At 44.0% G+C, this 23,703-nt stretch overlaps 1 protein-coding gene across 4 annotated transcripts in view; it reads left to right on the top strand.

Moving 5' to 3' along the window:
- The window catches only part of LOC130141865 (E3 ubiquitin-protein ligase RNF38-like), a 180,193-nt gene that overhangs the window by 105,775 nt on the left and 50,715 nt on the right, over positions 1–23,703 (top strand). For all 4 annotated transcript variants that reach the window (XM_056323102.1, XM_056323100.1, XM_056323101.1 and 1 more), the window contains 2 exons: positions 16,514–16,727; positions 23,536–23,703. In XM_056323102.1, the coding sequence (XP_056179077.1) occupies positions 16,514–16,727; positions 23,536–23,703 (382 nt within the window). The remainder of the gene's footprint in view (positions 1–16,513; positions 16,728–23,535) is intronic.

The raw sequence follows: 23,703 nt of genomic DNA, 5'->3' as shown, positions 1-23,703 counted from the left end.
CTGGTGACACCCTTGTTGATGCAACCCAGCATCCTGTTGGCTTTCTTTGCTGCAGCAGCACACTGTTCGCTCATATTGAGCTTGTTGTCCACCAGGACCCCCAAGTCCCTTTCCACAGAGCTGCTCCCCAGTCAGGTAGATCCCTGCCTTTGCTGCACTCCTGGATTACGTTTTCCCAGGTGCAAGACCTTATGTTTGTCTTCATTGAATTTCATAAGGTTCTCGTTAGTCCACTCTTCCAGACTATCCAGGTCTTCCTGCAGGGTGGCTCTCCCTTGCAAAGTGTCTGCTTCCTCACTCAGTTTGGTATCATCAGGAAACTTCATCAGGGTACACTTGATCCCATCATCCAGATCACTTATGAAGATATTAAACAGCATTGGGCCCAATACAGATCCCTGGGGAACCCCACTTGTGACAGGTTGCCAGTTTGAAAATGATCTGTTTACTGCCACCTTCTGGGAGTGGCCTGTCAACCAGTTCCCCACCCACTGCACAGACCACTTGTCTAGACCGTAAGGTATCAGTTTCTCTAGGAGAAGGCTGTGGGAAACCATATAAAAAGCCTTGAAGAAATGCAGGTAGACAATATCCACCACTCACCCCACATCAACTGAGCAGGTTACTTTGTCGTAGAAGGCAATCAGGTTTGTCAAGCACGATTTGCCCTTGGTGAATCCGTGCTGGCTTTTCCCAATCATATGCTTCATTTGACTTGTGCTAGCTCCTAGGAGGATTCATTCCATGACTTTCCCAGGGACTGAAGTAAGACTGATGGACCTATAATTTCCTGGATCCTCCTTTAAACCCTTCTTGTATATGGGTGTGACATTAGCCTTCTTCCAGTCTTCTGGGACATCCTCTGATCTCCATGACATCTCAAAGATTATGGAGAACGGCCTTGCAATGACATCAGCCAGCTCTCTTAACACCCTTGGGTGATATCATCAGGGCCCATTGATTTGTAGGGGTCAAGCTCCTGTAATAATTCACATTCCAACTCTTCCTTCACTGACAGTGGGTCTGTGTTTGCATCAACATGGGTTTCTGTTCCCAAAGCCTGGGAACAAAGTTGAAGTGCAACTTCAGTATAGGTATTTCATAATTTAGATGCAGTTCTGACTACTTTTCCTGAGTCATTTACAATAAATTAGAAATTTTAAAAGCTTTTAGAGCTGTGTATCTGAATACTCTGAGTTTTGTTAAATCTTTTTTTTTAATAGCTCTACATAGTAAAAGAATCTTTTGCTTCCAATTTCGTTGCTTTCAGAGAATTTTGTTCTGCCCAGCTGGAGGAAAAAAAAACCACCCCAGAAGCAATGCCAAAACCCCAGCCATACACCCTTTAACTTCTACCTCTCTCTTTCTGGGAGTAGTCTTAAAAGAAGCTATTCTCTCTGAGGATCAGTACTGATCATAATTAGGAAATATGCTTAACTGTTTTTCCAAGCAATTAGGACTTTCATTGCCAACTCTCCTTCTCTCCTACAGTTCTTGTAAACATAAGTCTTTACATATATATTTTATATAAAAAGCATTCAGAGCATGCATATGCATCAGAATTTAATTTTTTTAAGAAATAACAGCTTTAAAGCTATAATTAGAATATTCCAAGGAAAAAAAAACCCAACAGTCTACTGCCTTAAGTATTATCTGCTCTAGAATTAGAATCACATAAAGGAAAGAAAAATATCCTAATACAAAACACTGAACAGGTAGATCATACTAATAATGCAGAGAAAGACAATGATGCTATCTATGACAATAAGTAATGTAAGACAGACTATGACACAATCACAATAGCATCTGAACAACTGTGATAGTATCCTTTTCCCATTCAGAGTATCGTTCTGTTTCTTTAAATGCAGTTGAGCTGCAGACAATAAAGGTCTTTTTGGCCCATCAGGGCAAGTTTGGGACAGGTTACAGTGAGTAGGGTGTTTGGTGAAACCCCATTCAGTTATAATAGGGTCACAGGAGTGTACTGGTCCCAGTGACTGATATGTTTTTAATTCTTCAGTCATGTGTTTTGACCACTTCTCTACATTCTTATTTCCACTCCCAGGGTTTGCCTTTCCATAAGAATGAGTATAATGGATGGGAAATAATATATAATCCAGGTACATGTTTCCTCTGATATCCTAAATTCCCATTAATTGTAACTACTTCCTTGAGTAGAGCATTTGCAGCTCTTCAGTTTTTCTTAAGGTATCTGGAGGAATCACTGCACTGCCTGTTATCCACCAAGTACCCAAAAATTTTACTTCTTTACTTGGTTCCTAACATTTTCTGGGTGGAATCTCAATTTGTGCTTTATTTAGTGCTTGCCATACTGCTGCTGCCACTTCCCCCACCTTCTCAGAAGAAGTTCCTCCAATCAGAATATCATCTATATATTGGTACAGTTTCACATCTTGAGGAAGTGAGACTGTCTGTAAAAGTTCAGCAAGCCTGGCATGAGCAGTTGTGGGTGAATGTTTATATCCCTGTGGGAGTCTATTAAATGTATATTTAATTCCTTCCCAAGTGAAAGCAAACTTTTCTTTATCCTCCTCCTTCAAGGGTGCCATAAAGAACATATCTTTTACATCTAGAGCCACCATGCTTGGGTATGCAGCTGCTTGCAAAGTAGCTGTTAAGTTTGCAATGTTCGGTACAGCAGCTGTCAGCAGGGCTGCATTGGCATTCAATTGATAAATGCCACCTCCCCTCTGGTTTCTGAACCAGTCAGACAGGTGAGTTATATGAGGAGTGGGTTCTGGAGATAATTTGTAATTTCTGCAAATCAGCTATGACCTCAGAAATTCCATGTCGTGCCACAGCAGAAAAAACGATACTGTGGTATGTCCATAATTCTTGTGTCAGGGAGTGCAGGGGCTGTGCACAGCACACACACTGCAGCCTTCCGATTTCTGCCGGGGTTGGGATTGATGTTTGAGCTGAAAGACCACACACTGCCATTTGGCAGGTGCCAGTCTTGTCCATTTAAAACATTGTAACCTAAAATATTTTCATAATGATCTTTAATTGCAAAGTGAGTAGTCAACATATGCTTCTTGCCCAGGAGCCATATACCGACTTTGGCAGTTTGACACACAACACTCACTCCATTCACACCACTAATCTTAACTCTTCACTGTCCGGATTGCACACCCAGCTTCTCAGCATCTTGTTGTGTTAGAATTGAAATTTGTGTTCCCGTATCTATTAAAAACTTCACCAATTGTCTCTGAGGACCAACTGGAATTAAAATGTATGGGCCATCATCACTTATCCACTGATAAGCTTTCATTTTCTGGACAGACAGGGCCACTTGCTTTCGGATGTTACTTGGTTTTTTACTTCATATCATGAAATTCCTTCCTAAGGGGGAGGAAAGGGCTGTCTTCTTTTCTGGGGACTGGTGCTGAAGGAGCTGAAATACTCTTCTTCCTTTCACTGTTTCTGGAATGCTTCAATCAGACTCAAGATAATGCCAGTAGGCTGACCTTGAATCACAGCTCTGGGAATGCCTAGGGCTATGGCTTCCAAATTATGCCAATTGTCACAAGTCCAGTCTTAAAAGAAGTCGCGACTTGGATTCACTCCATGCCTCTGTAAATAATCAGTGATACTACTTGTCAACCTGCTGACTATGCCAATTTGTCACAGATGGAGTGACACACTTCACTCGTAAGAGAGAAGTAGCAACATGTTTATTGATATAAAACAGTGGTTTAACAAAGTTTGATAGTAAATGTGACAGTGGTTTAACAAAATTCGATGGCAAAGTACACTTGATTATTTACTGCACAGAGGACAGGGTCAGACAAAATTGTCAAGGACACCCTTCTGTTTAGTCATGAGGTTCAGAAAGGACCCCCTTGCACTCTAAACTCCTTCTCAGAGGGAAGTTTAGCTTACATGTGGCTAGATACAGACTTAGTCTCAGACTTAGTCAATGATTTATATCTAAAGGATTATAAGTGCACAGTCAATCCTTTATACCGCTTAGCTAAGATTTCAAAGTTTTGCATGCTATTAATAATTTATCGAGAATCTGTTGCAGCAAGGAATCTCTCAGCCTCGAGGAGTAACCTTGAGAAGCATCCCTACTCAAGGGGAGGTCCTGTCATGCAGCCCACTGCTGTGCAGGAGAGCTCAATGGGCTCTGGGCTGTCCAGTGTTTATGGTGCAAGATAATTGACTCATAGTCATATTTGCATACTACAGAAGTTAGTTTCTTTCACACTTGTCTTGAGATGGACCTTGACCAGCACTGTTAGGTGGGTGCACTGTTCAAATTAGCCCTTGGCTATTGTGTTGTTATCGGTCTCCCCCAAACCCACTTTGAGTCAGATACAGCCATCCCCACTGGGATACATCCATCAGGACCACCACAGATGGTTATCACTTGAGCATTGTCAGGACTGCCACAGGTGGTTATCACTTGAGCACTGTCACAGAAACAAAGGTCAGGATGGGGAGGGGGGAGGACACCACCACACCTTACAAGAAGCAGTGCAAGTGCAGCAGATGACCCAACCTGAGCTGTATTTGGTGCCAAATAACTCCATGCAATACACAACCTCTCCTGTCCTGAGTGACCACGATAACAGATGGAGCCCAAAGTCATGGACTAAATGAACTCAATGGACTTTTAGAGGGATGGTCCATAGACTAAAGGAATGATACATGTGTGTTTATATTAAAATACTGGAAAGATGATGATGGATTAGAAAATGTAGCATGATGTAAATGGTATGGAATAAGGGGTGGATACTGTACTGGTTTCAGCTTCATTTTCTTCTTAGTAGCTGGTGCAGTGCTGTGCTTTGGATTTGGTGAGAGAACAATGTTGAGAGGACACTGATGGTTTTAGTTGTTCCTAAGTAATGTTTATACTAAGTCAAGGACTTTTCAATTTCTCAGGCCCTGCCAGTGAGAAGGCTGGAGGGGCACAAAGAATTGGGAGGGAACACAGCCAGGTCAACTGACCCAAACTAGCCAAAGGGATGTTCCATACCATATGACGTCATGCTGAGTATATATAAGCTGGGGGAAGAAGAAGGGGGACACGGATGGACGGATGACACATGTTCAGAGTTATGGCGTTTGTCTTCCTGAGTAACCCTTATGTGTGATGGAGCCCTGCTTTCCTGGGGATGGCTGAACACCTGCCTGCTGATGGGAAGTGGTGAATGAATACCTTGCTTTGCTTTGCTTGTGTGTGCATCTTTTCTTTTACCTATTAACCTGTCTTTAGCTCAACCAATGAGTTTTCTCACTTTTACTTTTCCAGTTCTGTTCCCCATCCCACTTGAGGGGGGAGTGAGTGAGTAGCTGTGTGGGGCTTAGTTGCTGGCTGGTATTAAACCACGACTTGCAGTATTAGTAATTACCAGTGCCTGATAAGGTCCCTTCCGGCACAGCTGAAGTGTGTATTTTCACTGGTATACCTTAATGCAGACCCAGTCTCTTGGTTTCAAGGGATGACAGACTTCAGTGGCAGATTACGGCAAAGCTTCTTTCAGCCATGTGTGGAAAGTCCTTAAACATTTCATTGATACATTTAATGTTCTTTAATTTTTCTTTCTCAGTATTAGCTGTATCTTCACATACATCAGCATTTTAATGATGTAGTCATTAGCTCAGTGACTTCACTAAAGCATTCCACTGCTCTCATCCCATTCCAAAATAATGTTGAAAATAGACAAATAACTGAAAAATACATGCATAAGAAAAATTTGGATCAAACTAATCCTGTCATACAGCTGGAATAATCCTTCCTTTGCTGGTGTGGGCCAGAGAATGGGCCACATGAGCAAGGGTATATGTATCTTTTAATCTTGCTGTACTCCAAAAGCCATTTTGCCTGCAATTGGCAGAGAGCAGAGTTTAATAACTCTGCCTAGGTTCACTGCAGGGTATTTCCTACCTCTTGGTTAGTTGTAGTACAATTAGTTTGGAGTGATCAAGTGAACTATAGTCTAAGAAATCAGGATGAGAGAAATTTTTCGAGCAATAGGAGAGTCTCCCTATCTCTCCTTTACTATCTTCTCAGGAATACCTCCTAGGGAAAAATCCCTGGGGACATCACAGGAGTTTGAGCAACCCCACCTCCCCAGCAGCTGTATGGAGTTAAGGGCTGTCTCTGTTTCAGTTCATTAACCCCACCTTCATTATCCTTGAATACCAAATAAGGTATAAAATATTAAATACTGGTGGTGGCTGAGTAGTTAATTTAGAGCATATTCAGTAAGAACTAAAATATTAAAAGTAAAGTTTCTGCTTCTTTGCTGAACGAGCTCTGGCTCCCCAGTGAAAGTGTTGTCTCTAAAACGTGAGTCCGTTCCTGGCGTGCAACAAGCCAATCTTACACAATGAGACAAAATATTGTTTTATTACAATTGCGCAAGTCTGGGTGCTAGCAAACAAAGCTAGCATACCACAGTACAAAGTTACAAACATTATATACAAAATCTTATCACACTTTCCCTGCCCAGAGGGCAGGTCCGTATAGATGATTGGCTATACATTTGCATATCCATTACCTTACTTATTTTACTACTACCCATACTCTCTGAGGAAGGGTCTTTTAGTGGGCCTGGGTCTTTCCCTCAGCGGGTGTGATTTTTAGTATTATAATGAGGATAGTTCACTTCTAGGGCAAGGCTAAAGACCATAAGAGCTGACTAATAGGAGTTTAACATAAACAAGGTAGTCTAAGTGTGCATGGCTTTCATCACAAAGATAGGCTGTTCTCTCTCCCAAAGATGACTCCCTCGATTAGAAGTCCTTTCATTCCTCATTCCTGACAAATCTAGAGGGCCAGCTTGACCTAAACTCTGTGCACAATTAGTTAAACACTAAATCAGAGTTCAAGAATTTGGGAGTTTTAGACAACAGAAGGAGGATCTGAATGTTATTTCAGCCCCCTCCCTCTCACTGAACCCTCTTCATCACCAAGTGTTGCTGCTGCAGCCGCCTTTAGCTCTTACATTCAAGGGGGCTGGGAAGTGCGGGTATCCTCCAGGACAGCAATGAAACTGTCACCTGACCTGTCCCTGTGCCTGAATTGTTGCTCTGTGGTGGGTTAACCGTGGCTGGACACCAGGTGCCCACCCAAGCTGCTTTATCACTCCCCTTCTCAGTGGGACAGGGAGAAAATCAGATGAAAAACTTGTAGATCAAGGTAAAGGCAGGTGATGTCCAGCCACTTCCTGGGAAGTAGGGCCTCAGTATATGTTTTATATTAAAAGCATTCAGAGCATGTATATGCATCAGAATTATTTTTTTTTTTTAAGAAATAGCAGCTTTAAAGCTATAATTAGAATATTCCAAGGAAAAAAAACCCCAACAAAATACATCTACTGCCTTTAAGTATTATCTGCTCTAGAATTAGAATCACATAAAGGAAAGAAAATTGTCCTAATCCAAAACACTGAACAGGTAGATCATACTAATAATGCAGAGAGGGACAATGAGGCTATCTATGACAATGAGTAATGTAAGACAGACTATGATACAATCACAATAGAATGTGAACAACCGTGGTAGTATCCTTCTTCTTCACCCACCCCCCATCCCCACCTTCAGTAGTGAAACTGGGTGCAACTTGAGAAATGTCAGGGCTGTGTAGTGAGTTACCAACAGGTTTCAGGGTTGTTTGATGATAGCAAAAGGAATGGTGAAAGCTGAGAATCTTGCATTCTGTTCAAGGCTGTGCTGGAAAAGATGTGCTCTAGTGTTCGCAGACCTTTTTTGTTTCTTTCCTGCAGTTTGGCTCATTGAGCCTGTACCCAGGTTAGCACTAAATCCCATGTAACTTGAATGATTCTACACACAATGGATAAATTATTTATTTGTGGAGATTGGAAGGCATGTTGTGGAATCAAGTGGGGCACTCTGGGATGGTCTCTACTTAGTTTGTTCTATTGCAAAAATTATGAGAAATGCCATGGAAGTAACTTAATCTAAACTTTTTTTATGGACAAGTTATTAATTGTGCGTCTCATGAGTACATTGTCAAATCCCAAGTCTCTAAATTGCTTACTCAAAGTAAGAAGATGTGCTAGCTTCAGTTGGTTTAAGTGTCAGTTACCCATTGTAAAATAGAAATATTACCATGGTTACAACTCGTTAGGAGCCTCTAGAGATAATTTTTGTGAAGCACACAAGTAATGTAAATATGTGGAAGTCTACTGAAATTTGCATTCTTGTTTTTAGGGTTGCTGAACCCTAAAACAAGGGAGTTTAGGGTTAGTGAACCTTTAGTTCAACAAGGGGAAGTGCAAAGTCCTGCACCTGGGGAGGAATAAACCCATGCACCAGTACGTGCTGGGGGCTGAATGGCTGGAAAGCAGCATTATGGAAAAGAACCTGGGGGTTCTGGTGGACACCAAGTTGAACATGAGCCAGCAATACACCCATGTGGTAAAAAAGACCAATATTAACCTGGGCTGCATTAGGAGGTATGTTGCCAGCAGGTTGTGGTCTGAACAGTAATGGAGTCTGACAACAAATTATAAAACAAAGCTTTATTGAGGCACTAGAAAAGATGAGCAACAACTGTGGTGAGTTAACCTTGACTGGCTGCCAGGTGCCCACCAGGCCACTCTATCACACCTCCTTAGCGGGACAGGGACAGGAGAAAATCAGATTAAAAACTCATGAGTCGATATAAAGACAGTTTAATAAACAAATGCAAACAAACGCCATGCATGGAAGCAAAGGAAACACACAAGCAAATTATTCTCTACTTCCTATCAGTAGGCGATGTCCAGACACTTCCTGTGAAGTAGCGCCTCAGCATGCATAGCAGTTGTTTTGGAAGACAAATGCCTTAATAACAAATGTTCCCTCTCCTCCTTTCTCTTATCTTTTATTGCTGAGCACAATGTCATATGGAATAGAATATCTCTTTGGTCAGTTTGGGTCAGTTGTCCTGGCTATATCCCCTCCCAACCTCTTGCCCACCCCCAGCCTACTGGCCTTTGGGGGGGAGGGTGTTTTGGGGTTGGAGACACAGTCTTGGTGCTGTGTGAGCACTGCTCAGCAGTAGCCAAAACACTGGTGTGTTATCAACACCTTTCTAGCTACAAATGAGGGCTGCTATGCGGGAAGTTAACTCCATCCCAGCCAGACTCAATACATGCTCTTAAGGGTAGAATCTTTTAAGGACCCCTAGAAGGGTTTTAGGAGGAAAACAAATCATATATCCCCTTTGTGACTGTTCACTCAACTCCTGCTCAGATTTTGGCTCACACCTCATGCTAAGGCCTGATGTCTGCTGGGAGTAGCATCATTAGGTCAAAGTGAGAGCACCACATAGACAGGACAGGTGGCCAGAAAGAACTAAAGGGCCATGATGCAGCCATTATCACCTGCAAATTGCTGTCTCTGGCAGCCATTATCTTTTGTCTGGTAGTTTCTTCAGAATCCACTAACTTATGGAAATGGTATAGACCAAACCTCCAGGCTGGAGGATATAAAACATCAGCTTACCCAAAAAGCTTTTGAAGCAGATCCAACAGCAGCTGGACTGCTGTGGCTTTCATGCTTCCGGGTGTGATACAGGGGATGCTCTCACGGTGATTGGAGGAGGAAGGATAAGCACTCACAGTCAGCTAGGTAACTAATTATTTTCTTTTGCTCATAGGATTCCAAATAATTTGCACATTCTTAAGAGTTACGGGTTATAACTTATGAAACTTTGTGACTCGAATGGTGAAAAATTGAATTCACGTGCTAGACTAGTCTGGGCAAAAGGGACTTGAACCCCTGTTGGTTGCGTTTGTTGCATTTCTCAGTGAGCTCATGAAATAAAGTTTAAATCGCAGAGTACGCTGTCCTGTAAATTTGAGAGATCCAAATGGACTGTGACACCCCTTGGATCAGGGACTTATTTGAGCATCCTTGGAGACAAGGACCTCTTGTGCCACTAACAATTGGACTGGCTGACCCTAGTTGTCCTGTCCAGCCACTTGTTTACAAGCAGGATCATATGCATTTGTCTAACAAGGGTTTTACATTTCCACTGGGTCTATTATTTGCAGAGTTAAGTGATTTTTGTTCCTCTATAATTCATCGATTTCGACAGCCCTGCTTGGGTCTACTACTTGGCTCCATCAGGTTTAAATCTCCGTAAGATGCTCTTCCTTTGCAACTGTGCATTTCCCTTTTCTACCTGATTCTTCACAAATTTGGAAATTCATTTTAGAGGGCTCAGCCTTAACCTGATTGTCTCGGGTTTCATCCTGCTTTATAGCCAACATAATTAATGATTTGATAGATGGAAGCTATCTGTTACTTATAGGAGGCCTTGTACATATTTTCGTAAGCCTCCCTTTTCATCCCCCAAACTACAAATCCCAGTCACTAGGCCTGCTGATTGAGTAATTTACACCTCCTATTGTCCTTCTAATGTTCTGTAAACATCTTTTCAACCCAATTGTTCCAATTAACCCATGAATTTAGTAGCACAGGTCCTCTTCTGGTGCCAGCATAAAGCTCTAGAAAGTTGGTTACAAATTTATCACTGTAGACACATTAGCAAAGGATCAGTTCCCCCCTCACATAAGAGTTATATGTGTGCAATCTTGGGAGTACTCACAGCTCAACCAGATCCTGCTGGATATGAAACTGAACAGAGGGAATAAAGAAGAGAGAGCCAGAGTCTTCTCAGTCGTGCCGAGTGACAGGACAAGATGCAATGGTCACAAATTAAAACAGATTAAATTCCATCTGAACATAAGAAAATACTTTTACTGTGAGGATGGTCAAACACTGGCACAGCTTTCCCAGAGAGGTTGTGACAACTTCATCTGTAGGCAACCTACTCTAGCTGCCCCTGCTTCTGCAGGGGCACTGGACTAGACGATCTCAAGACCAACCTCTTCCAAACTCTATGATTCTGTGTTAGTCAGTGGAATAACACCAAGTGGTTGCTCATCCATGTGGGTATCAATGGAAATCCCAAGGGAGACCTTGAGCATACCAACTGTGACTACAGGGCTCAGGAAAAGTGGAAAAAGGGCACCAGAGTTCAGGTGGTAGTCTCCTCAAACATAGAATCATAGAATGGTTTGGGTTGGAAGGGACCTTAAAGATCATCTAGTTCCAACTCCCCTGCCATGGGTAGGGACGCCTTCCACTAGACCAGGCTGTTCAAAGCCCCATCCAACCTGGCCTTGAACACTTCCAGGGATGGGGCATCTACAATTTCTCTGGGCAACCTGTTCCAATGTCTCACCACCTTCATAGTGAAGAATTTCTTCCCAATATCTAATCTAAATCTACCCTCTTTTAGTTTAAAACCATTACCTCTTGTCCTATAGCTACATGCCCTTGTAAAAGGTCCCTCTCCAGCTTTCTTATAGGCCCCCTTTAGGTACTGGAAGGCCGCTGTAAGGGGTCTCCCCGGAGCCTTCTCTTCTCCAGGCTGAACAACCTCAACTCTCTCAGCCTGTCTTCATAGGAGAGGTGCTCCAGCTCTATGTGATCATCTTCATGGGCCTCCTCTGGACTCGTTCCAACAGGTCCATGTCCTTCTTATGTTGGGGGCTCCAGAGCTGAATGCAGTACTCCAGGTGGGGTCTCACGAGAACAGAGTAGAGGGGGACAATCACCTCCTTTGACCTGCTGGCCACGCTTCTTTGATGCAGCCCAGGATACGGTTGGGCTGTAAGTGCACATTGTTGGGCCATGTTGAGCTTCTCATCCACCAGCACTCCCAAGTCCTTCTCCTCAGGGCTGCTCTCAATTAATTCTTCGCCCAGTCTGTATTTGTGCTTGGGATTGCTGAGACCCACATGCAGGACCTTGCACTTGGCCTTGTTGAACTTCATGACGTTCACCTGGGCCCACCTCTCAAGCTTGTCAAGCTCCTTCTGGACAGCATCCCTTCCCTCCAGCATGTCAACCGCACCACACAATTTGGTATTGTCATGCTGGCTTAGATAGGAGCAGACTAACCCTGCACTTGAGCCTTACTTTGGTCCCTGGGAAAACCATGGATAAAGTCCTCTTGGAACACATTTCCAGGCACATGAAGGGAAAGGTTATTGGGAAGAGTCAGCATGAATTTACGAAGCAGAAATCACTGCTGACTCACCTGATTGCCTTCTATGATAAAATGACTAGATTTGTGGATGCAGGGAGAGCATTGCATGTCATTTACCTCAGCTTTAGCAAGGCTTTTGACATGATCTCCCACAACATTCCTGTATCCTTTTTGGGGCATTAGGGTCTGACTTCTTGGACATGTAGATGGTTAAAAAATACCTGGTCAGCCGGTCATGCTCAAAGGGTAGTGGTCAACAGGTCATACTCTACCTGGGGGTCAGTAACAAGTGGAGTACTGCAGGGATCTAGGCTATTTAAGATCTCCGTCAATGACCTGAACGAGGTGACAGAGTGCACTCTAATGAAATTTGCAAATTGCACCAAAGTTGGGAAACAGTTGATACACTTGAGGGCAGGGCTGCCAGCAAGAGTACCTGGAGAGGCTGGAGGAATAGGGCAACCTTGTGAAATTCAACAAGGACAAACACAAAGTTTTGTACCTGAAAAGGAAGAACCACCTGCAATGATACAAACTAGGGAGCAGCTCTACTGAAAAGGATGTGGAGGTTTTGGTAGACAGCATGTCTACATGAGTCAGCAGTGTTTCCCTGGCAGCAAAGGCAGCCAGGAATATCAACAAGAGCTCAGCCAGTAGTTTAATGGAAGTGAGTATTCCCTTTTAGTCAGCACTCTTTAGAGTGCATCTACAGTACTGTGGTCAGAATTGGGCACCCTAATACAAGACAGGCATTGACAGACTAGAGTGAGTTCAGTGGAGGGCCTCCAAGATAGTTGAGGAGCTGGAGCAAATGCTCTGCAAGGAGATAATGAGGGAGCTGTGCTTGTTCAGCCTGGAGGAAAGGCTATGGAGTGTGGGGGGAAGACAGCTAATAGCACAACCCCCACCCCCCAACACCTGCAAGGAAGTTATCAAGACAACACAGCCAGGCTCTTTACAGTGGTGCATGGCGGAAGGATGAAAAACAATAGGCACGAATGGAAGCAAGAGAGGTTCAAACTAGATATGATAAACTTTTTTACCATGGGAACAGTTAAGCAGTGGAGCTAGAGCCCAGAGAGGCTGTGCAGTCTCCATCCTTGGAGGTTTTCAAGACAAGACTGGGCAAATCCCTGAGCAACTTGATCCAATCTCATAGCTAACCTGCTTTGAGCAAAGTGAACTCCCTTCCAACTTTATCCTATGATCCTACAACTGCCTGATGCAGTACAGGCAGCCATTCTGTTCTTGTAGACTCAGGGAGGCTGTGCCAGTGTGATGCTGTGCTAGGAGGATGATTTACAGTGGCCTGGCAAACTTCTACAGTGAGCTCATTCTATGTTGAAGGATAAAATTCCCTTCCAATCTGAATTATGCTGTGATTCTGTAATATTCCAAGAAAGCAGGAACAGAGGGTAGGGGAGGAGGAGCAGAAAGAAGAAGGAAAACTTTGTTGTGGCAGCATGCCTGACTAAAGTTATCAACAATTTATGGGCAACACATGACAGATTTGTGGATTTATAGAAGTCCTTAGTATTTTTTTGTTTGAAGATTAAGGGGATTAAACTTTAGAATGTGGTTGTGTTTGGGGCAGCATTCAGCCAGCAGGAGCAGAGAATACCCAACTGACAGGTAAAAAAGAGGAGTCTAAGGATTTGACACTGAGAACATTTCCTGGCAAAGTAAATGGGCTTGATTGTTGGCCTATTAGCTAGCAGATTGTGTTGGGTGTATGTGACAAGGTCTTGGTAGCAGGGGGCAGGGGCTACATGGGTGGCCTCTATGAGAAGAGGTCAGGGGTTGGCCTGTGCCAAACAGCTGGTTCCAGGAGGGGGAAGAGGTGCTTCAGGCACCAGAGCAGATATTCCCCTGAATCCTGTGGAAGAGACCACAATGAAGCAGGTATTTCCCTGTGGTCCATGGAGAACCCATGCTGGAGCAGATTTTCCTGACAGGAACTGTGGCCCATGTGCCAGAGTCCAATACTCTCTGACCAGGTTCTTTTAGATATGTCACACAAGTAAGTTGTAATATTTTAATACCAATTTTACTTATTTTAAGATATTTGATGTTACACAGGATTTTGATTTAGCAGAGTGATACAGCAATAAACTGAAATCCCAATACAAGCATAATATAACAATTGCAATATGCAGTTGAATGACAATACAAGCATGATTCCTATTACCGGTATCTATATGCTCACCATCCTGATGCTGTGTGTCTCCAGTTGCTAGGAAGGAATACATGGGTTGAAACCAACACAAGCTGACCAGTTACTGTCATGGGCAAAACGGACTTGACTTGGGGAAAATTAATTTAATTTATTGACAATTAAAAGAGATTTGAATACTGAAAAACAAAGACAAAAAATTAAAACTATACACACCCTTCTTCCCAGGCTCAACTTCACTCCTTCATTCCCAACTCTTCTACCTCCTCTCACTGCCCCAAGCAGCACAGGGAGGATGAGGAATGGGGGGGTTAAAGTCAGTTTATAACAGGTCCTCTCTGCTTCTCCTTCCTCCTCACACTTTTCCCTTGCTCCAGTGTGGGTCATCTCCATGGGCCGCAGTCCTTCAGGCTAAACCTGCTCTGGTGTGGACTCTCCACAGGCTGCAGCTTCTGTCAGGAGAACCTGCTCCAGCATGTGCTCTTCATGGGCTGCAGTTCCTTCAGGAAATATCCACCTGCTCCAGAAACACATGATTATAGCAAACACAAGATTATAAGCAATGGCATGGCTCTGGTGTACTGCTAGGAACATTTGATGTCTGAGTAATCTGGGAGCAACAGTCAGTCATGGAAATGCCTTTTGAATGAGGGTGAGAGTCACACCATCCCTTGGCTCCACCAATGGTAGTGTGATTTGAGAGATTCAAACTTTACATGGAATGTGGATGGGACCCTGCCTACACTTCCAAGGTCAAGGGTCAGGGTGTCAGGGCAGTATGTCAGCAGTCTGTCTAGGCCTACAATAACAGTCAAGTGGCAGGGTGTCACAGGTTGATGGAGGTATCATTCCCCTCTACTCAGCACTGGTGAAGCCACACATGGAGTCCTGTGTCCAGTTCTGGGCTCCCCAGTACAAGAAAGACATGGACATACTGGATAGAGTTTAAAGAAGGGCCACAAGGGTTGTTTTAAGTGAGTGAAGCATCTCTCCTATGAGCAAAGGCTGAGAGAGCTGGAACTGTTTAGTCTGGAGAAGAGAAGGCTCGAGGGGCATCTTAATGTATATAAATATCTGAAGGGAGGCTGCAAAGAGGATGGAGCCAGGCTCTTTTCAGTGGTGCCCAGTGACAGGACCAGAGTCAATGAGCATAAAGTGAAACACAGGAGGTTCCATCTGAATGTCAGGAAACATTTTTTTACTGTGAGGGTGACTGAGCACTGGAGCAGGTTGTCCAGAGAGGTTGTGGAGGCTCCCTCCTTAGAGGTATACAAAAGCCATCTGGACATGGTGTCATGGTTTAACCCTAGCTGCTAATTAAAGTACCACGCAGCTGCTCACTCACTCCCCCCCACCCAGAGGGATGAGGAGGAGAGTCAGAAAGGAATGTTCAACTCGAGGGTTGAGAAAAGAGCAATTTAATAATTGAAATAGAATAAAAATGAAAGAACAATAATAACAATACTGACAATAACAGTTATAAGGGGGGGGGGGAATAAAATACAAAGGGAAAGGAAGAAAGAAAACAAGTGATACACAATATAACTGCTCACCACCCACTAACCGATGCCCAGCCAGTCCCCGAGCAACAATCAACCGGCCCCGGCTAACCCCCACAAGTTTATATACTGAGCATGATGTCCTATGGTATGGAATGCCTCTTTGGTTAGTTTGGGTCACCTGTCCTGGCTGTGTCCCCTCCCAATTTCCTGTGCCCCTCCAGCCTTCTCGCTGGCAAGGCCTGAGAAACGGAAAAGTCCTTGACTTAGTATAAACATCACCCAGCAACAACTAAAACCATCAGTGTGTTATCAACATTGTTCTCACACCAGGGCCAAAACACAGCACTGTACTAACTACTAAGAAGAAAATTAACTCTATCCCAGCTGAAACCAGGACACATGGTCCTGGGCAACAGGCTCTTGGTGGCCCTGCTTGAGCAGTGGAGTTGGACTGGGTGACCTCCAGAGGACCCTTTCAACCTCAACCATTCTGTGATTCTGTGAATCAAGTGCTCAAATATCTTTTTAATATGTCTTTTGTGAAGGTAGTATTTCTATAAAAATGCTGCTTCTGTTTTTCTGTCTTGTATTAAGCTATGCTAAAACACTCATGCTGAAATAAGGATGTAGGGCTTTCAGAAATTTTCTCAATGAAAGATTGTATGACAATCTAACATACCTGGCCTAGTAAAATTTCCAGTGTATCCTTACTATTGAGTTCTTTGTGCTTCTAGTTAAATGTGCCACAAACCTTTCTCAATGTGATCTTTCATCTTTTTCTTTATGTGTTTTTAGTCCTCCTGCTCGCCGTCAGAGAGCAAGAAGGGATCGTCTGTCTCGACACAATTCTGTTAGCCAGGATGAAAACTATCACCACCTGTTCTATGGACAACAGCAAGCAATAGAAGAGCCCCAAGCCTTTAACCCTCCAAATATATCCCATCGTATGTTGCACCCAGCTGCTCACCCGCCACAGCAGAACACAGTGATGGTTGACATTCATGATCAGGTAAGAGTGTGTTTAGAACATGGATGCAAATGTCTTAAACTCTGTGTATTCCTCTCCAAAGACAGCAAATGAGTGAACGCTCCTTGACAAGTTACTTGGTAATGAGGGTCACATAACACTAACTCCTATTAGTCCTTTTGTACAGCGGGTTTTTTTCTTTTTTTCTTCTGAGTAGTATCAGTGTATAGAGAGCTGCAGCATTCAGTGAAAGCAGATACGTTTGTTACTTAAGAAAAAATAAAAATCTAGACTCTAATAAAGAACAAAAGTCAACAGTCTGCCAGTGTGTGTTAGCACAGTTCTGAAGATCTCTGCATCCCACCTTTGAAATGTGACTCTTCTGCTTCTGAAGTTAATTTAGTTTAAGATATGCTACGGTAATAATGTATTTTACTTCACTGCATATGAAGTACCTCTCCTTAGCTTAAAGTGCTTTACGTAGTTTAAATATATTCTTTAAAAATAGAATTCACAATGCATGCAATTGCCTGCCTGCATATATGCTAGTGATCAGGGTGGGCAAACAGGGTGTGGCGCAGCAGCAAGGGCGATGGCGCAGCAGTTTGCATGGCAGTTCATGCAGAAGGGTGCGCAGGAAGGGTGGGGTAGCTCTCCCAGCTCAACCAGGGAGAAATGGTATCTACCCATCAGGAGTCCATGGCCTCTCTAAACTCTGCACCTGCCACGACTGATGCAGCTTCCCAGACAGAGCTCTGATGGGAACATGCTGCCATCCAGGTGTCCTACTCTTAGGCCAGTATTGGATGGGAGTAGTGAGTACATCTGTGGGAGGCGCACCCAGGTAGAGGAACTCCTCAGCTTAGTGACAGAGCTCTGGGACAAGGTGAGTAGGATGAGGAGTATCAGGGAATCTGAGAGAGATAGATTAATGGAATCTCACCCTACAGTCCCTGGGACAGGCCTGTCAGGCAAACAGGACAAGTGGTATGGAGGATTCTCTATCCTCTCTCCACCTGGCTGAACATGGTGACTTAAGGGATAGCAACAAGTTCCTGCCCGGCACAGCAGGCGCATCTCCTCCATGACTACCCCACCTTCCCAGGTGCCCTTGTATAATAGGTACAAGGCTCTGCAAATGGAACTGAACAATGATGAGGACGACAGTTCATCTAGCTTGGAGGTGTTTCCAAGGTTAAGTTGGCCTATGCCCTGTGTGAAAACTGCTTCCAGAAAGAAAAAAGACAGATCATTGTCATAGGAGACTCCAATATGCAGACAGGACCCACTTAGGGATGTCTGCTGCCTCCCTGGGACCAGGCTTAAAGATGGTGAAGAGAAAGCTTCCTACTCTGGTATGGCCCTTGGATTATTATCCATTATTGATTTTTCAGGTAGGCATCAATGAAGTTGCACCAAGAAGTCCAAGGGCAATCAAGAGAGACTTCATGGCCTTGGGACGACTGGTTAAGGGATAAGGAACAAAATCAGTGATCTCCTCTATCCTTCCAGTTGCAGGGAATGATGAGGGAAGAAATAGGAAGAGCCAGCAGATCAATACCTGGCTCCAAGCCTGAAGAATTTTGGAGGATTTTATCATGGGTTGGTTACACGACACCAGGCCTGCTGGCAACAGATGGAGTGCACTCGTCTCTAAGAGAGAAAAGGTTCTTTTCGCAGGAGTTAGCAGGACTCATTGAAAGAGCTTTAAACTAGATTTGAAAGAGGAAAGGGATAAAACCAGGCTCATTAGAGATAAGCCTGGGGGTGGCATACCAGTGTTCAAGGGACGGTGTGCTAGCAAGGTTCATTAGTCTACCATCTCAGTGGAGGAAAGGGATAGGGATCCACATGGCAGCAAAGACATAAGGGTTACTGATGTGTTAGAAACCATGGAAGTGCCTGAGAATGGTCACATAGGAATTAGGGCTTCTCCCCCAAAAAAGGTGGCAGGATCAATAGCCCAATTGAAGTGCATCTACGCCAATGAATGCAGCATGGGCAACAAACAGGAGGAGTTGGAAGCCATTGTGCAGCTGGGAAACTGGCATTTTTGCCATCACAGAAACATGGTGGGATGACTTGCACAACTGAAGTACTGCAATGGATGACTATAAACCCTTCAGAAGGGATAGGCAAGGAAGGAGATGCGGTGGGGTAGCCCTGTATGTTAGGGAGTGTTCTGACTGTCTAGAGATTGACAATGGTGATAAAAGGCTCGAGTGTTTATGGGTAAGGATAAGGGGGAAGGCCAAAAAGGCAGATATAATGGTGGGAGTCTCTTATAGACCACCCAACCAGGATGAAGCTGCAGACGAAATATTCTATAAGCAGCTGGGAGAAGTCTCATGATTGCTAGCCCTTCTTCTCATGGGGGACTTAGCAGATGTCTACTGGAAATGCAATACAGCAGAGAGGAAATGGTCTAGGAGGTTCCTGGAGTGTGTGGAAGGTAACTTCCTGACACAGCTGGTGAGTGAGCCAACTAGGGAAGGCGCCCTGCTGGACCTGTTGTCTGTGAGCAGAGAAGGACTTGTGGGTGATGTGATGGCTGGAGGCCAACTTGGGCATAGCAATGACAGTTTTCAATTCTTGGAGAAGTAAGGAGGGTGGTCAGTACAACTGCTACCTTGGACTTCCAGAGGGCAGACTTTGGCCTGTTTAGGAGCCTGGTTGACTGTGGTGACGCAAGTCGAGGCGGACTGAAAAGAAACACTATGTCTGCGTGGCTAGGTTCAGACAAAATGGCCTTTATTGTTTATACAAACTATTTATATATCTTAGACAGTGCAGGTGTTAGACCCTGATAGGTTTTTGTGTCCTTCTTCTTGCTTGCTATTTGCTGTTGCTGTAGGTGCCTGTATGCTGCGGTTCTAAGTTCTGGTTCTTCACATCCTGTTTACATACCTGACAATTTGTGGCTGTCTTAAAGGTACACGGCTAAATCTTTGAAGTCAACTAACTTGTCTGCAGACCCGCTGCAGACCCCAACAGTTGACAGAGTCCCTTGGGAGGCAGTCCTGAAGGGCCAAGGGGTCCAGGAAGGCTGGACATTTTTCAAGAAGGAAATCTTAAAGTCACAGGAGCAGGCTGTCCCCATGTGTCAAAAGACGAGCCAGCGGGGAAGAAGACCATCCTGGCTGAACAAAGAGCTTTTGCTGGAACACAGGGAAAAAAGGAGAGTTTATGACCTTTGGAAGAAGGGGCAGGCAACTCAGGAGGACTACAAGGATGTTGTGAGACTATGCAGGGAGAGAATTAGAATGGCCAAAGCCCAACTAGAACTTAATCTGGCTATTGCCATAAAAGACAAAAATTGTTTCTATAAATACATTAGCAACAAAAGGAGGGCTAAGAAGAATCTCCATCCTTTATTGGATGCGAGGCAAAACATAGAGACAAAGGCTGAGGAAAAGGCTGAGGTATTTAATGCCTTCTATGCCTCAGTTTTTAATAAATTAAGACCAATTGTTCTACAGGTACTGAACCCACTGAGCTGGAAGAGAGGGACGGGGAGCAGAACAAAGCCACCATAATCCAAGGGGAAATGGTTAGTGACGTGCTACACCACTCAGACGCACACAAGTCTATGGGGCCAAATGGGATCCATTCAAGGGTACTGAAGGAGCTGGCAGAAGTGCTCACCGAGCCACTTTCCATCATTTATCAGTACTGGCTAACTGGGGAGGTCCCATTTGACTGGAGATTAGCAAATGCGATGCCCATCTGCAAGAAGGGCTGGAAGGAGGATCCAGGAAACTAAAAATCTGTCACTCTGGACTTGCTGCCAGGGAAGGTTATGGAGTAGATCATTTTGAGTGCCATCATGTGGCACTATACTGGTTTCAGCTGCGATAGAGTTAATGTTCTTCTTAGTAGCTGGTGCAGTGCTGTGCTTTGGATTTGGTGTGAGAACAATGTTGATAGGACACTGATGTTTCCAGTTGTTGCTGGATAACATTTATACTAATACAAGAACTGTTCAGTTCCTTGGGCCCTGCCAGCCAGAGGGCTGGAGAGGCACAGGAAATTGGGAGGGGACACAGCCAGGGCAGGTGATCCAAACTAGCCAAAGGGATATTCCATACCATATGACATCATTAACTCTATCCCAGCTGAAACCAGGACACAATCAGTGCTAATAATAGCATAAATGGGAACAACCAATAGAGAGTTTGATCAGGTCCTGATCACAAGTGGTGTTCCCCAGGGCTCAGTATTGGGGCCAGTTCTGTTTAATATCTTTATCAGTGCCTGGGCGAAGGGATCAAGTGCACCCTCAGTAACTTTGCAGATGACACCATACTGGGCAGGAGTGTTGATCTGCTTGAGGGTAGATTGGCTCTACAGAGGGATCTGGACCGGCTGGATCAATGGGCCGAGGCCAACTGTATGAAGTTCAACAAGGCTTAGTGCCAGGTCCTCCACTTGGGTCACAACAACTTCATGCAATGCTACAAGCTTGGGGAAGGATGGCTGGAAAGCTGCCTGGCAGAAAAGGACCTGGGGGTGCTGGTTGACAGCCAGCTGAATATGAGCCAGCAGTGTGCCCAGGTGGCCAAGAAGGCCAATAGCATCCTGGCTTGTATTCGGGCATAGTGTGACTGGCAGGACTAGGGAAGTGATTGTCCCCTTGTACTCAGCACTGGTGAGGCCGCACCTCAAATACAGTGTTCAGTTTTGGGCCCCTCACTACAAGAAAGACATTGAGGTGCTGCAGCGTGTCCAAAGAAGAGCAATGAAGCTGGTGAAGGGCCTAGACAACAAGTCTTATGAGGAGCGGCTGAGAGAACTGGGCTTGCTTAGTCTGGAGAAAAGAAGGCTGAGGGGAAGACCTTATCACTTTCTACAACTACCTGAAAGGAGGTTGTGGCAAGGTGGGACTTCATCTCTTCTCCCAAGTAACAAGTGATTGGAGGAGAGGAAATGGCCTCAAGTTGCAATAGGGGAGGTTTAGATTGGATATAAGGAAAAATTTCTTCACCAAAAGGGTGGTCAAGCATTGGAACAGGCTTCCCAGGGAAGTGGTTGAGCCACCATCCCTGGAGGTATTTAAAAAACATGTAGACATGGTACTTAGGGATATGGTTTAGTGGTGGACTTGGCAGTGCTTGGTTTATGGTTGGATTCAATGACCTTAAAGGTCTTTTCCAACCTAAATGTTTCTATCATTCTGTGATCCAGGTTACAAACTGCCAGGCTTAAAATGCAATTCTTACAGCACAGCTTATAAAGTGACTTGTATTCAGTATAGCAGGAGATCACTGATGTATTTTCTGTGCAAAGTGCTGCTGAAGAAGGAAGTATCTGCACCCAAAGTAGGGTGCATGTATTAAAGCTAATAGTCTTTCTGGCCATGTCACAGCCTTCTGTTGTATTTGAACAGTTGAGCTACTGAAGTATTTCTAAATAATAATACAATTTCTGTTTGCCCTTGGGTGATCAGATTTACAGTGTCATCTTGAGAAATTATTGTTCTATGATGCTGTCTCTACCTTCCGATCACCATTGACTACCAGGTGTTAGTGTTTTCAGAGTTACTATGGGTCTTCCGAGATGGTGGTTTGCAGAGACTACTCTAGAGAAGGAACCACTGTTTCTTTTTTTTTCTTTCTTTCTGCAGTGAGAGCAGTGGTAACCTCTCCTGAATTGCACCTGGCACTGCCCTCAAACATCCAACAATTATGGCATTAAAAACTCTTTGACAGCTCACAGACAAAATATTTACATTTGGTATCTGAACTGGAACTAGATCAAAGTCACTGTTTCTGCTGAGTGGGTTTTTTCCCAAGTATGTGCAGTTTTGAGATTTGAAGTTTCATTCAGTCGTCTGTGTGGTGTTCCTGTTTTGACCTCTGCATCTCAGGGCTAGTTCAGTAGGTTAGCTCTCTTCATTTTAATTATTCTTACCTTTGTTACAAACTGTTCTTGCTTGTTCATTTTCCAAGGGTGGATTCCATTTTAGTAGGTTGTGAAGGAAGGTTCTTCAAAATAATTGTTTTCTGTGGATCCACATTCCCTACCTATGATTCTTTGCAGTTTTTACTAGATTCCTGATGTAGTACAAGAACTGAGCAGTGTATGGGTCCAGAGTACTTTCTACCCTTGGATTGATGATTGAGTACTAAATGAATATTGATAACAAAAAACCTGTAAGCCATCATGTTCTCTACTATGTTTGTAATTATTTAGTGGCTGTTGTCTCAGAGGCATGATTATGAATATGTAACCTTGTCTTTTTCAGCTTTTAAATTAATCTTTGGTTTCAACTACTGTTAGTTATGTTAAGACACATTCCTGGAACATTGTTCTGAGTAGGCATTCATAGATTGGTTCTTTACAGGAAAGAAAATCTATCTGAAGTTATTTTTCTTCAAAGATATAAGCCTCTGCGTTAACATTTAATCACTTTACAAGGACGAGTTGAAGAGGTTCTTTAGCTACTTGTAGGGAGTTTTTTCCCCCCCTTTTTCTGACTGACTTTTATGTGGGAGTTACTGCTGCCTATTTTCTCTAAGAACTAATCATAGTGTGTGGGAGGGGCAGCTTTGCTGAATTTGAGATGCTTTTGAGTGCCTCTAACAGTCCCTTGGAGGACTTAACATCTTGAGAGCTCCCTCCTGGCCTTGTCCTAAAAGCACTGACTGATGAGTGATACTCCAATGAGAAGATATCTTTTCTTTTTTCTTTTTTTAAAGGACAGGGATTTCAGGTATTTGCCTTCTTTAATACCTTCAGAGTAAAAAATACTTTTTTATTATGTTAGGTGAAAGCTTGTTTTCTGTGCCATGCCATAACTGTCCAAAGCCCTTGTAACATCTTACTTCATACACTTGTGTTTTTGCTGCAGATCCATCAGGGCACAGTCCCCGTCTCATACACGGTGACAACAGTGGCGCCACATGGAATTCCACTTTGTACAGCCCAGCACATACCACCCTGCAGCACACAACAGGTCCCAGGTTGTTCTGTGGTATTCAGTGGACAGCACCTTCCTATCTGTAGTGTGCCTCCTCCA

Source organism: Falco biarmicus, chromosome W (assembly GCF_023638135.1).
Source record: "Falco biarmicus isolate bFalBia1 chromosome W, bFalBia1.pri, whole genome shotgun sequence".
NCBI classification, from domain to species: Eukaryota; Metazoa; Chordata; class Aves; order Falconiformes; family Falconidae; genus Falco; species Falco biarmicus.
The sequence above is the reverse complement of the archived record's forward strand: the minus strand, read 5'-3'. Positions and strand labels throughout refer to the sequence as shown.